Source organism: Lipotes vexillifer, unplaced genomic scaffold, assembly GCF_000442215.2.
Source record: "Lipotes vexillifer unplaced genomic scaffold, Lipotes_vexillifer_v1.1 scaffold491, whole genome shotgun sequence".
Taxonomy (NCBI): domain Eukaryota; kingdom Metazoa; phylum Chordata; class Mammalia; order Artiodactyla; family Lipotidae; genus Lipotes; species Lipotes vexillifer.
Window position 1 is genome coordinate 1197489 of NW_006770548.1, and position 12978 is coordinate 1210466.

Genomic DNA, 12978 nt, shown 5'->3' on the forward strand with positions numbered 1-12978 from the left:
CGGGGCGGGGCGCCGAGGCTGGGGGCATGCTGCGACGTCACGTGAGGGGGAGGGCCAATCCCAGCCGGACGGCGTGGGGCGGAGGGCTGTCGTCATTGGGCCCCGGCGGCAGGCGCCCCTGCTCTGCTACCTGTTGCTACGGGCGCTGTAGAGCTGCAGCGAGGCGCGCGGGAAGGCTCGTCTCGCGAGAGCTCGGCTCTCTTCTTGATCGTGGCAGCTGCAGCGGTTCTGGGACTGACATGGACGCTCACGAGGACTACGTTTGGCCGAGGGCAACCTCGGAGCTCATTCTCCTCCCGGTCACGGGTCTGGAGTGCGTGGGGGAGCGGCTTTTGGCGGGTGAGTTTTGGTTGAGGCGCGCGCTAGCGGAGAAGAAACTGAACGCTCGCCTGGGGAGCGGCCTTAAGAACAAAGGGATGCCCCGAGGAGGAGGACGGGCGGCGGGCGGGAGCCCGGAGATGGCGGGGCTGAAGCGCGGCCCGAGGAGTCCAGGAAACAAAAAACTGAGGTGGCTCCCGAGGCCTTTCATAAACTGCAGGTGACGCGGAGAGGGCGGGTGGGACTGCAAAAAGGAGCGGGGAAACGCGGTCGGCGGGGGCGGGGGAAGGGAATGAGGGACGCCTGTGGCCGCTTCGATGGGTTGGGCCTCTCCTGAGGGGGCTCGGCGAGTAGGTCGGCGATGAGGCCCCCCGTGGGCGGGTCCAGAGCCCGGGGCGTGGCCTTTCGGGGGTGGGCAAGGCCCAGAAGGGGGTGTGGCCTCTCCGGTGTGAGGGTGCGGCGGTTGAGGCTCTTACCTAGAAGGTGGAGATGAAGAGCCTCTGACCAGGATGGGGTCGCGGGAAGCTGAGGACGAGACCTTTCTGAGTAGGCCAGTGCGGAGGCTGAGGTCTCTCCCGAGATGGTTGGGTTCCAGTAAGTCTGATGTCGATGCCCCTCCGAGGAAGGTTGGCTCGGGTAGCAGAGGCCAGGGATCTGAGGCGGCAGAGACCTGGGGAGCGGTGAGGCTCGACTGGAAGCCACTAGTGACTGATGATGGTGCTGCTGAGTTTGATAAGGGTCCCAAGGCGGAGCACTGGCTGTCAAGCCTTGAGTGAGCTGCTACCAATCCTAACGGGGATGGATGTATGGGGGTGGGGGATGGGGCGAGGGATGGCCCAATTTTGATGTGGTGTGGGGGCTCTGGGAACCCAAGGTTCCTACACTGAGCTAAACTCCTAAGGCTCCTGGAGGAGAGGATAGCTAAGCAGAAAGCTGAAGAACCGCAAAAGTAAACTAGAAGAGAAGGTTCCTGGCAGAGGGTGAGCAAGCCAAAGGCCTTAAGACTGAGTTTGTCACTTTGTGTGAAAGAGGGAATTCTTATGAGGCTTCAGTAGGAGGGGAGGGTGGTCTAGGAGAAGAGGCTGGAGAAATGAACAGAGGCCAGTCCATTTTAGGCCTAGATTTGACTTTATATCCCTAAGGGCATAAGGTCCCAGTGGCGAAGCCCCATTGAAAGGTATTAAGCGTGGGAATGGCTTGGGAAGTTCAGATCACAAAAGCTTTTAAAGTGAATTCACCTATTCCTGTGACTTCCAAAGTGACTTTTATGTTGACAGTTCTCAAATCCCACCCATGTGTACTGATAATCTAAATGTGTATCTACAATCTGAATTCCCAGCCCTTGTTGTCAAGTGCACAGGTGCCTACAAATTGAAATACTGTTCATCAGAGGGAACACCAGCCACTCAGGTGCCTAAGCCCAAGAATCTACCCTGTTCCCTAGGCCAGTCTGGTTGATTTGCACTTCATACATGTGGCATCTATTTTTTCTACCTTTATTGCCATCAAATTTGAGGCCATGCACCTATGCCTCCCTGACCCCCTCAGTAGTGTTTTCTCTAGCCCATCTTTGAGCCCTTTGTTTCCTGTTCTAGCCACACTACCCAAAGCTCTTGCTCACCTCAGGGCCATCAGAATTGCTGTTTCCTCTGCTACAGAAGGTTCACCCCCTCTCACTCCTGCCTGCTCTTCCTTTGGCTAACTGCTGCTGATCCCTGATTCCTCAGCCTAAATGTTTTGTCCTCCAGTTGGCCTCCCGAGACACTCACCCAGTCTGGTCAGATCAGACCAGGGTTTCTTAGTCTCAGCACTATTGATATATTGGAACAGATCATTCTTTGTGTGAGGGGCTGTCTAAATTGTAGGATGTATAGCAGCATCATTTAGCCTCCACTCCTAGATGCACGTAGCACACACAACTACCGGTTGTAACAACCAAAAATGTCTTCAGACATTACCAAATGTCTTCTGGGGGGGAAATTGCCCCTCTATTGAGAACCACTGGAGTAGACTTTCCCATTTTATATCCTTCCCCCCCCCCCCCCCCTTTTTAACTTACCAAAATTATAACTATGTAGTTTACTTGTGTGATATTGTTTGTTTGTTTTTAATATTTATTTATTTGGCTGTTCTGGGTCTTCGTTGCTGCATGTGGGATCTTCAGTTGTGGCATGCAGGATCTTTTAGTTGCGGCATGAGAACTCTTAGTTGTAGCATGCAAACTCTTAGTTGCTGCATGTGGGATCTAGTTCCCTGACCAGGGATGGAACCCGTGACCACGGATTGGGAGCGTGGAGTCTTAGCCACTGGACCACCAGGGAAGTCCCTATTTATTTTTTAATTTTTATTTTATATTGGAGTATAGTTGATTAACAATGTTGTGTTAGTTTCAGGTGTACAGCAGAGTGATTCAGTTATACATATATATGTATGTGTTTTTCGAATTCTTTTCCCATTTAGGTTATTACAGAGTACTGAGCAGAGTTCCCTGTGCTATACAGTAGGTCCTTGTTGGTTATTTTATTACTTTTTAGAATATATTTTTTTGTTATCTGTTTTTATTTGTTTGGGTTTTTAAAAATATTTATTTATTTGGTTGCGTTGGGTCTTAGTTGCAGCTCCAGGGCTCCTTAGTTGTGGCTCACCAGCTCCTTAGTTGTGGCATGTGAACTCTTAGTTGCAGCATGCATGTGGGATCCAGTTCCCTGACCAGGGATCAAACCCGGGTCCCCTGCATTGGGAGTGTGCAATCTTATCCACTGTGCCACCAGGGAAGTCCCCTGGTTATCTATTTTATTTATTTATTTAAAGTATTTTATTTATTTATATATTGGCTGTGTTGGGTCTTTGTTGCTGCGCGCGGGCTTTCTCTAGTTGCGGTGAGTGGGGGCTACTCTTTGTTGCGGTGCGAGGGCTTTTCATTGCGGTGGCTTCTCTTGTTGCGGAGCACGGGCTCTAGGTGTGCGGGCTTCAGTAGTTGTAGCACATGGGCTCAGTAGTTGTGGCTCACGGGCTCTAGAGCGCAGGCTCAGGAGTTGTGGTGCACAGGCTTAGTTGCTCCGTGGCACGTGGGATCTTCCTGGACCAGGGCTCAAACCCGTGTCCCCTGAATTGGCAGGCAGACTCTTAACCACTGCGCCACCAGGGAAGCCCCTGGTTATCTATTTTAAATATGTGTGTGTACATGTCAATCCCAGATTCCCAATCTATCCCTCCCCCAACTCTTACCCCCACCCTGTAACCAGTTTTGTTTTGTTTTTTAAAATTTTATTGGAGTATAGTTGATTTACAATGTTGTGTTAGTTTCAGGTGTACAGCAAAGTGATTAGGTTATACGTATACATATATTCATTCTTCCTCAGATTCTTTACTGATATAGGTGATTACAGAATATTGAGTAGAGCTCCCTGTGCTATACAGTAGGTCCTTGTTCGTTATCTGTTTTTTATATAGTAATGTGTGCATGTTAATCCCAAACTCCTAATTTATCCCTCCCTGCCACGTTTCCCCTTTGGTAACCATAAGTTTGTTTTGAAATCTGTGAGTCTGTTTCTGTTTTGTAAATGCGTTCATTTGTATATTTTTTTAACTCTGGCCGTGCCTCGCAGCTTATGGGATCTTAGTTCCCCCACCAGGGATCAAACCCAGGCCCTCGGCAGTGAGAGCGTGGAGTCATAACCACTGGACCGACAGGGAATTCCCTGTTTGTAGACTTTTTGTTGATGGCCATTGTGACCGGTGTGAGGTGATACTTCATTGTAGTTTTGATTTGCATTTCTCTGATAATTAGTGATGTTGCGCATCTTTTCATGTATTTTTTCGCCATCTGTTGTGTGATATTGTTTAATGTCTTCCTAATCCACAGGAGCAGGGTCTTTATTCATTACTGCAGCATATAGTTCATTGGTTTATAATCGATGTTCTGCAATTTTTTTTTTTTTTTTTTGACCGCATTACAGCTCCTGGAAATCAGGAGGGGTTCTGCTGTGGACCCAAGGTGGAAAGATTGACTTACTGGGTCTGCCTCTCCCCTGGGGGAGGTGGGAGTGGGAAGAATGCATGTAAAGGTAAATGAGGCCAAGGATTTGGGGACTAAAGCTGAGAGGGTTCCTGTCTGAAGCATGAGAAGTTAGGTGGGGTGAGGAGGAGACTGAGTTTGAGGAATTCGTGGTTGAGTTGAATGTGATGGGTGACTGATGAGGGGATCAGAAAGTCAGCACTGAAGGTACAGCTGAAGGTGAGACCAAGGATTTTCCAAGGTTCAAGCCTGCAGGACTGAGTGACCTGATATATTCATAAGCTACATATTGAGAATTTTCCCTGCTCCCTGTCTCTTCTTCATGGCTCATCAGAGTTAGGTGAGGGGTTCTGATGCGGCTCTTTGCCTCTGTCCAGGTGAGGGGCCAGATGTCCTGGTGTACACCTTGGATTTTGGTGGACATCTGCGGATGATGAAACGAGTGCAGAACCTGCTTGGCCACTATCTTATCCATGGGTTCCGAGTGCGACCAGAGCCTAACGGAGACCTTGACTCGGAGGCCATGGTGGCGGTGTTTGGGAGCAAGGGACTCCGAATTGTGAAAATTGGCTGGGGACAGGGCCGCTTCCGGGAGCTCTGGCGTTCTGGCCTGTGGAACATGTCTGACTGGATCTGGGATGCCCGTTGGCTTGAGGGGAACATGGCCTTGGCCCTGGGCCACAACTCAGTGGTGCTGTATGACCCTGTGGTAGGGTGCATGCTGCAGGACGTGCCCTGCACGGACAGGTGCACCCTCTCCTCAGCCTGTCTGATTGGAGATACCTGGAAGGAGCTGACCATAGTGGCGGGTGCCGTTTCCAACCAGCTCCTGGTCTGGTACCCAGCAGCTGCTTTAATAGACAATAAGCCAGTAGCCCCCGACCGACGGGTTAGTGGGCACGTGGGTGTCATCTTCAGCATGTCGTACCTGGAAAGCAAGGGCCTGTTGGCCACAGCTTCAGAAGACCGAAGTGTTCGCATCTGGAAGGTGGGTGACCTGCGGGTGCCTGGGGGTCGGGTGCAGAATATTGGGCACTGCTTTGGGCACAGTGCCCGTGTATGGCAGGTCAAGCTCCTAGAAAATTACCTTATCAGTGCAGGAGAAGACTGCGTCTGCTTGGTATGGAGCCACGAAGGTGAAATCCTCCAGGCCTTTCGGGGCCACCAGGGCCGTGGGATCCGGGCCATAGCTGCTCATGAGAGACAGGCCTGGGTGATCACTGGGGGCGATGACTCAGGCATCCGGCTATGGCACCTGGTGGGGCGTGGGTACCCAGGTTCGGGGGTCTCCGCCCTCTGCTTCAAATCCCGTAGCAGGCCAGGTGCCCTCAAGGCTGTGACGCTGGCTGGCTCATGGCGAGTACTGGCAGTGACTGATACAGGGGTCCTGTACCTTTATGACCTCGAGGTCAAGTGCTGGGAGCAGCTGCTGGAGGACAAGTGCTTCCAGTCCTACTGCCTCCTGGAGGCAGCCCCTGGTCCTGAGGGCTTTGGACTGTGTGCCATGGCCAATGGGGAAGGTCGTGTCAAGGTTGTCCCCATCAACACTCCAACTGCAGCTGTGGACCTGACCCTGTTCCATGGGAAGGTGCACAGCCTGAGCTGGGCCTTGCGTGGCTACGAGGAGCTTCTGTTGCTAGCATCGGGCACTGGTGGTGTGGTGGCTTGCCTAGAGATCTCTGCTGCGCCCTCTGGCAAGGCCATATTCGTCAAGGAACGTTGCCGGTACCTCCTACCTCCAAGCAAGCAGAGATGGCACACATGCAGTGCCTTCCTACCCCCGGGCGATTTCCTGGTGTGCGGGGACCGCCGGGGCTCCGTGTTGCTGTTCCCCTCCCGACCAGATTTGCTCAAGGATCTTGGGGTCGGAGGCAAAGTTGGGGCTGGTACTGGAGCACCTGGAACGGGTAGTGGCAGTGGTGGGAGTGAGAACGCCTTGGCTGAGTGGGGCCCTGTGTCCACCCTCCCTTCTCTGCATGGGAAACAGGGTGTGACCTCAGTCACCTGCCATGGTGGCTACGTGTACACTACAGGGCGTGATGGTGCCTACTACCAGCTCTTGGTGCGAGGTGGCCAACTCCAGCCAGTCCTAAGGCAAAAATCCTGTCGAGGTATGAACTGGGTGGCTGGGCTCCGAATGGTGGCTGATGGGAGCATGGTCATCCTGGGTTTCCACGCCAACGAGTTTGTGGTGTGGAGCCCCCGGTCGCATGAGAAGCTGCACATTATCAACTGTGGTGGAGGGCATCGCTCCTGGGCCTTCTCTGATACCGAGGCAGCTATGGCTTTTGCCTACCTCAAGGATGGGGATGTCATGCTGTACCGGGCTCTTGGTGGCTGCACGCGGCCACATGTGATTCTCCGGGAGAGCCTACATGGCCGTGAGATCACTTGTGTAAGGCGTGTGGGCACCATCACCCTGGGGCCTGAATTTGGGGTGCCCAGCTTCATGCAGCCTGACCACCTGGAGCCCGGTAGTGAGGGCCCTGGCCTGATCGACATTGTGATAACGTGCAGCGAGGACACCACCGTCTGTATCCTGGCACTCCCCACAGCCACAGGCTCAGCCCATGCGCTTACAGCTGTCTGTAACCACATTTCCTCGGTGCGTGCAGTGGCTGTGTGGGGCACTGGCACCCCAGGTGGCCCTCAGGATCCTCGGCCTGGCTTGACTGCCCATGTAGTATCTGCGGGGGGCAGGGCTGAGATGCACTGCTTCACAATCATGGTCAGCCCAGACCCCAGCACCCCAAGCCGCCTTGCCTGCCATGTCACGCACCTTTCGTCTCACCGGCTGGATGAGTACTGGGACCGGCAGCGCAATCGGCACCGGATGATCAAGGTGGACCCAGAGACCAGGTGAGGTGCACTGTCAGACAGGAGCACGGGGTGGGGGGGCATGCAGGGCAAGCCCTGTGCCGCTGCTCCCAGGCTCTGCCTGATGGCTGTGTACTGTCCTTGCAGGTACATGTCCCTAGCTGTGTGTGAGCTCGACCAGCCTGGCCTTGGCCCCCTTGTGGCTGCAGCCTGTAGCGATGGGGCAGTGAGGTGAGCATATAGGACCCAGGGGGCCTGGAGACAAAAGCAAAGGATGTAAGGATGGTTAGAATGGGTTCTGAGCTAGGCCATCCTCTGCACCCCCCAGGCTCTTTCTCTTGCAGGACTCTGGGCAGCGGCTACAGCTCCTGGCTGAAACCTTCCACCACAAGCGCTGTGTGCTCAAGGTCCACTCCTTCACACACGAGGCAACCAATCAGCGGCGGTGAGAGGGGCTGCATGGTGGTCCTGCATGGGTTTGGTGGGGGCTCCTATTGCTTTCCATCCCCCTCACTGACCCAGCTGCCTTTTCTTGGCTACCAGGAGGCTGTTCCTGTGCAGTGCAGCCACAGATGGCAGCCTGGCCTTCTGGGATCTCACCACTGTGCTGGACCATGGCTCTCCTGCCCTGGAGCCTCCAGCAGACCCTGGGCTTCCCTACCGTGAGTAGCTAGAGTGCCACTGTGGCTGTCCCCCCACCTCCCAGTGCACTCAGCCAAGTGTTGAGGTAGTGACAACCATCATCTTCTTCCAGGGCTGGGCAGCCCCTGCCTGACTCTCCAGGCTCACAGCTGTGGTGTCAACAGCCTGCATACCTTGCCCACAAGTGAGGGCCATCTTGTGGCCAGTGGCAGTGAGGATGGCTCCCTCCACGTCTTTGTGCTTACTCTGGAGGTGCCAGAGCTGGAAGAGGCTGTGGGGGGCGCTGAGCTGGTGCCCCAGCTACAAGTGCTGGAAGAATACTCTCTCCCCTGTGCACATGCTGCCCATGTGACAGGCCTCAAGATCTTAAGCCCAAACCTCATGGTCTCAGCCTCCATCGACCAACGGCTTACCTTCTGGCGTCTGGGGCATGGTGAGCCCACCTTTATGAACAGTACAGTGTACCACGTAGCAGATGTGGCCGACATGGACTGCTGGCCCGTGAGCCCCGAGTTTGGCCACCGCTGTGCTCTTGGGGGCCAGGGCCTTGAGGTTTACAACTGGTATGACTGAGATGTCCCGCGGTGGCCGGCATGCTGGGCATGGGGCCTGCTCACAGACAGAGTGACTATCTATCTGTGCCCATGCCCAGTGTGCCCTGAGGGGAGGAAGAGGCAGCCGCGGGTTCCTGACTCAAGAGCAGGAGCTGGAGGTGAGTTGAAAGCCACCTGGGCAGACCAAGAATATGCCCCACCCCCCACAATGGGACAAAACTTTGTCACAGAAGCAATTTATTTTGGCTCCGGGTCTCTAACAAAATCTATGGGTTTTTTTCCCTTTCAGTTGATGACTTTGTGGACATTCCCAGATATTGGGGCCTCTGTGGCCTTAGATGTGACTCAGTGGAGGGAGACCCAGCATGGCCAGCCCGGTGTGGAGCACTTCACGCACAGCCCGCAGAAGCTGCAGACGGGCAAACATTTGACCAAACAAGTGTGGTCGAGGCTCCTGGAGGAGAGAAAGGGGCCTGCTGGTCTCATCCTTTGCTTCCCCTGCACCGCCCCCCCCCCACAACATATGCCGTTTTGCTGTGCACTTACCCCTAGGATGTGTACCCGGTTATAGTATGAGCTGAAATCCATGCTGAGCTGTACCAGGAACTTGCACACCTAGAGACAGAGACTGAGTCACTGACTTGTCTCTCTTTGTGCCCCAGAATAAAGAATAGTGTGTGCAGTCCGTCCCAGTGTCCTCTGCCTTACCATCTCTGTGCGTGCAGTGATGTGGAGCCCTGGGGCTGTGCAGGGTAGGGCTGCTGTCTGGCTCAGCAGGTCTGGGAAGGGGAGGATGCTGTTGAAGAGCAGCAACCACTCACCCTGTGGGGGAGAAGGGTGCTGGGAGGGAAAGGCCTGAACTTCCCACATGTGACAGCTACCCAAGAGGGGCACTCACCTCATCATGTAGCAGAGAGAAATCCAGACTGCTCACAGGTGGGAAAGTGGGGTACAGACCTTGTTCCATGCTGCACTTGTAACTCTCAAAGAGTGTGGCAAGACGTGCACAATTATACATGACAAAGGTGCCACTTTTGGTGCCCTTTGTGGAAACGCTGCTGTCGGCCAGGGCCAAGAGAAGCTGAGGAATGAGGGCACAGCTGCAGAGGGAGGACAGCCACTGCACACCCTGTCCCCCCCAGCCCTGGCCCAGCATGGCGCCCAGGCTCACCTGACTTTGTGGGGCTGTGCTGAGCATCTCAAACTTAATGGTTGCCACAGAAAGAACCCTGAAGATTTCCATCCAGGCTGAGTCTGAAGGAGTACAGATCAGTTAATCAGTCTCTACAGGCAGGGAACAAGGCGGGCAGGGGGGCAAATGACCTTCCCCTACCCAAAGCACAGCCAGGGTCTCCCAGGCGCACCTTGTGCCAGGTCCCTACTGTGCTTCAGTGCTGAGGCCTTGCACACCTGGGCATGCCGGAGCCTGCATTTTGAAAAGAGTGAGAGGAGGACCAGTGGGCAGAGTCCCCCACCGCAACTACCCTGGCTTGGTGGCCTTCCTTCCACTCACTCGTAGTACTCGGGGGCAGTCAGGGTGCCAGGTGCACCAGCTACTTTCACTGGGCCACAGACCAGGTGCTTCTGTCAGGAAGATAGCAGGGGCTCAGCCAGCTGGCGATACCCTCCAGGAACCTAAATTTGGTTCCTGGACTCCCCCAGCTTTTTACCTTAGGACATCCATCCCCTCAGGGTAGCCTCCTCAACCTATTCTTCAATATTCTCTGGGCTACAATGCCTCCAGAGACCTCTCCCAGCACCTGCTGCACATGCCCATTTACCAAGCCTAGCATCTCCCCAAGGTCAAGTATCACTTTCTGGACCCACCAACTAATAAGTGGGTTTCAAGGGCCCTCTGAGGTTGGTGTGGGGAGCCACCAGCACTAACCTACCTGTCTGAGAGGAGCCTGGTCATCCAACTTCCACCAAAGCAGGTCCAACTTCTGTTGCTGGAACTCCTCCTCACAGCTCACCACGTGTACAACCATGCAGCTATCTGCACCAGCATCTGGGGCCGCAGCCTATAGGGTAGGACAGTCACTGCCGGGGACACAAGGCACCTGATTTGCCAGAGGCCTGCAAGGTGGGGTGTCAGCCACTAACCAGGCCTAGGGAGCTGTCCTCAGCCCAATCCTGCACAGCCTGCTGCAGCTCTGCCAGCACAGCGAGCAGATCCTCCGTCACTGCGAAGAGAACACACAGGGCTGAGGCCGGCGGGGAGTGCGGGGCCCGACTACTTTCTGGCCCTGCGAGGCTCCGGGTCCTACCCAGACAGCTGTCCAGGTTGGGGTCATAGCCAGTTGTGCGTTCCCGTTCGTCCACCAGCTCCTTCAAGCACACTCGGCCCAGGGCGCCAGGGGGCAGGGCTTCCGCGTTACGGGCAGGGGTGAGCTCTGCAAGCGCGCGGCTCCTCAGGGCTTCGGTCGCTGCTCTCTCTGAGGCCGCGGGCCAGTCCACCCGCAGCTGCTGTAGGAAGGTCGGCATGTGCGGATCCCGCACAGCGGGCACTAGGCGCACACTCACCCTGCGAAGCGAGGCGGCCGCCTCAGCCTGAGCACCGGGCTTTGCTATCCCCCACTTTCCACCCGCAGCGGCTCTCGGGCCCCGATCGCGCGCTTTCTCCTTTGTGGGCCCGCGCCCCAGCTCACCTGTGAGCGTGCAAAGCTCGCGCCAGGTGGTCGGCCACGAGCACGGCACGCAGCTGGCTCAGGCGGAGGGCGCAGGGGCTGCCGCGCAGCGCCGGGCAGTGCAGGACGACGCGCGGGCCCGGGGCGGCGGGGACGGTGGGCGCGACATAGGCGGCCACGGCGCCGCGGACGCGCTCGAAGACGGCGGACCGCCGCAGCTGGAGCGCCAGCCCCGCGGGGGTTGGCGCGCAGCTCAGTACCGGGGCCACGCCAGGACCCTGCAGGCCGACGATGGTGTGAACCACGCGCTCGGGCACCTGCGGGAAGACAAGCTAGTGAGCGGGCCGCGGCGCTCCCAGCTACCTCGGGCCGCACGTCCCCGCCCTGCTCGCGCCCACCTGGTCGTCCCCGAAGCGCGCTTGCAGCGCGCGCCGCGGTGCCAAGAAGTCTCGGACACGCAAGTGGCGGGCGCGTGTCTCCTTGAACCATACTGGGCCACCCGGCCCCAGGGCCGCGTTGAGGGCTCCCAGCGTCTCCTCTACCCCAAGGCGCATGGCGACCGGAAGGAGTAGGCAGAACCGGAAGCAAGGAACCGGAAGCAAAATTTCGAGGTCGAACTTCAAGGAGGGCCAATTGGTTGGGGCGGGGATCTGGCTGCGGCCCGTGAGTGCACAGGTGCGCTCGACCTACGACTCCAGTGCTACCTCCGCGTGGCCCACCAGCCTGGCTCGGCTCCGGGTCCGAAATCTCTGGGTACGCTACGGGCCTAGGATTCTCTCGCCGTCGACCGCAGTAGCAACCAGGGAAAGAACCTAAGTCTTACATTTATGTATTTGTGATAACGTTTCATTTCCTCCATTTACACATGATCAAAACGGCAAAAGTCCCAAATGGATTCTCACTGAAATAGGGCGGCTAACATTAAAGCCACTTTCATGACCTACTGAAAAAGTCACATTTTTAACAGAATTTGTATTCTCCAGTTTCGGGTTATTTGCAAGCATTCCCTCCTTTGACATATGAGTTGTCTTTATTCCTAATAAATGCCCACTGATGGATCCTCCCACTTCCTGGTTTAGGCAACCAGCCATTGTGGGTCAAATAAACAACGTGACCATGAGAAGACCCAGCTTAAGAACAGTTCTCTGAGCACCCCACTCCTCTACCAGTGAGAATGCTCTTTCCTCTGTCCCACCAGGGCTCCTGAATGTCTTCACTTCACTGTAACTTGGATAGCCCTTTTCTCTTTTCTTAACGCCGTAGAGCGCTGTGCCGCAGATCACTGGCAAACCCCTGATCTCCGCCCTGGAGCAGTGAGAATAACCAGAGCTCAGAAAGGAGAGAAGCCTAGGCGCAGGAAAAGCTTGGCAAGGCCCCTTTCTGGGCTAGGGCTGCAAGGCCCTGCTGGGAAGTGCCGAAAGAGCACTGGGCGGACACGACATTCCCGATGGCTTCTTGGGTGCCCACTCAACGGGAGTGATCGTGTCATTCCAAAGCGCTTTCCATGCGTCACACGCGCACGACCCGGGGACAGCTGCTAACAGGGTTCGGGGCCCCGAGGAGGAGCTGGGGACTTCAGCTACTCTGGTGCATAAAGACGGTTGGGGGTGGTTTCACCCCAGGAAGTGAAAGGCTATCTTTAGCGAGCTGCGGGCTGGGGCTGCCCTGGGAGACTCACCGCCATTTGCAGCCCTATCCGGAGGCCCTGGGTCCTCCCTCCCTTGCCAATGGTACCTCGGGCTCCAGAGATGGCCACCGCCTCGGCTCTCCGACGTCTACGCCTGTCACTTCTAGCCTGAGCGCGCACCTGAGAGAGGGACGGAAACCAGAGCGACCCAATAAAGTATGTCTGGGGATCAGGGGCTAGCCCATTCCATCTGGGTCAGGACGCTGCTCAGGCAGGAGAGCAGGGAACGAAATCCAAGCGCAGCTGGAATGCTCTGGAGACAACAGCTGCTTTTGGGATTCCGTTGCCCGCTGTCCAGCCGGGGGGGGGGGGGGG

At 56.1% G+C, this 12978-nt stretch overlaps 3 protein-coding genes across 3 annotated transcripts in view; 2 read left to right on the top strand and 1 right to left on the bottom strand.

Annotated features, from left to right (window-relative positions):
• The first annotated feature begins 68 nt into the window (after positions 1 to 68).
• On the top strand, positions 69 to 9033 carry WDR6 (WD repeat domain 6). Its single transcript, XM_007446175.1, has 6 exons — positions 69 to 339; positions 4714 to 7195; positions 7301 to 7384; positions 7482 to 7598; positions 7697 to 7815; positions 7908 to 9033. Exons 1-6 carry the CDS (start codon positions 240 to 242, stop codon positions 8366 to 8368), a joined length of 3363 nt encoding a protein of 1120 aa, XP_007446237.1. The 5' UTR covers positions 69 to 239; the 3' UTR covers positions 8369 to 9033.
• DALRD3 (DALR anticodon binding domain containing 3) lies at positions 8571 to 11537 on the bottom strand. Its single transcript, XM_007446174.1, has 12 exons — positions 11375 to 11537; positions 10998 to 11293; positions 10617 to 10873; positions 10453 to 10532; positions 10242 to 10370; positions 9863 to 9933; positions 9714 to 9775; positions 9521 to 9603; positions 9248 to 9430; positions 9058 to 9171; positions 8896 to 8964; positions 8571 to 8803 (listed from the first exon to the last, which is right to left on the bottom strand). Exons 1-12 carry the CDS (start codon positions 11528 to 11530, stop codon positions 8684 to 8686), a joined length of 1620 nt encoding a protein of 539 aa, XP_007446236.1. The 5' UTR covers positions 11531 to 11537; the 3' UTR covers positions 8571 to 8683.
• Positions 11538 to 12722: 1185 nt separating this feature from the next.
• Positions 12723 to 12978, top strand: part of NDUFAF3 (NADH:ubiquinone oxidoreductase complex assembly factor 3) — a 2794-nt gene continuing 2538 nt past the window's right edge. The window contains exon 1 of the mRNA XM_007446177.1: positions 12723 to 12819. The gene's annotated coding sequence lies outside the window, so the exon portion shown is untranslated. The remainder of the gene's footprint in view (positions 12820 to 12978) is intronic.

What these genes read in the sequence shown, in the direction of transcription:
- WDR6 (XM_007446175.1), top strand. Translation starts at nt 240, where the DNA reads ATGGACGCTCACGAGGACTACGTTTGGCCGAGGGCAACCTCGGAGCTC. An exon ending in GAGGCAACCAATCAGCGGCG is followed by an intron (nt 7,599 to 7,696) that starts GTGAGAGGGGCT and finishes CTTGGCTACCAG; the next exon opens with GAGGCTGTTCCTGTGCAGTG. An exon ending in AGACCCTGGGCTTCCCTACC is followed by an intron (nt 7,816 to 7,907) that starts GTGAGTAGCTAG and finishes ATCTTCTTCCAG; the next exon opens with GGCTGGGCAGCCCCTGCCTG.
- DALRD3 (XM_007446174.1), bottom strand. Translation starts at nt 11,530, where the DNA reads ATGCGCCTTGGGGTAGAGGAGACGCTGGGAGCCCTCAACGCGGCCCTG. An exon ending in ACTGCCCCCGAGTACTACGA is followed by an intron (nt 9,776 to 9,862) that starts GTGAGTGGAAGG and finishes TTCAAAATGCAG; the next exon opens with GCTCCGGCATGCCCAGGTGT. An exon ending in ACCGGGTACACATCCTAGGG is followed by an intron (nt 8,804 to 8,895) that starts GTAAGTGCACAG and finishes TCTCTCCTCCAG; the next exon opens with GAGCCTCGACCACACTTGTT.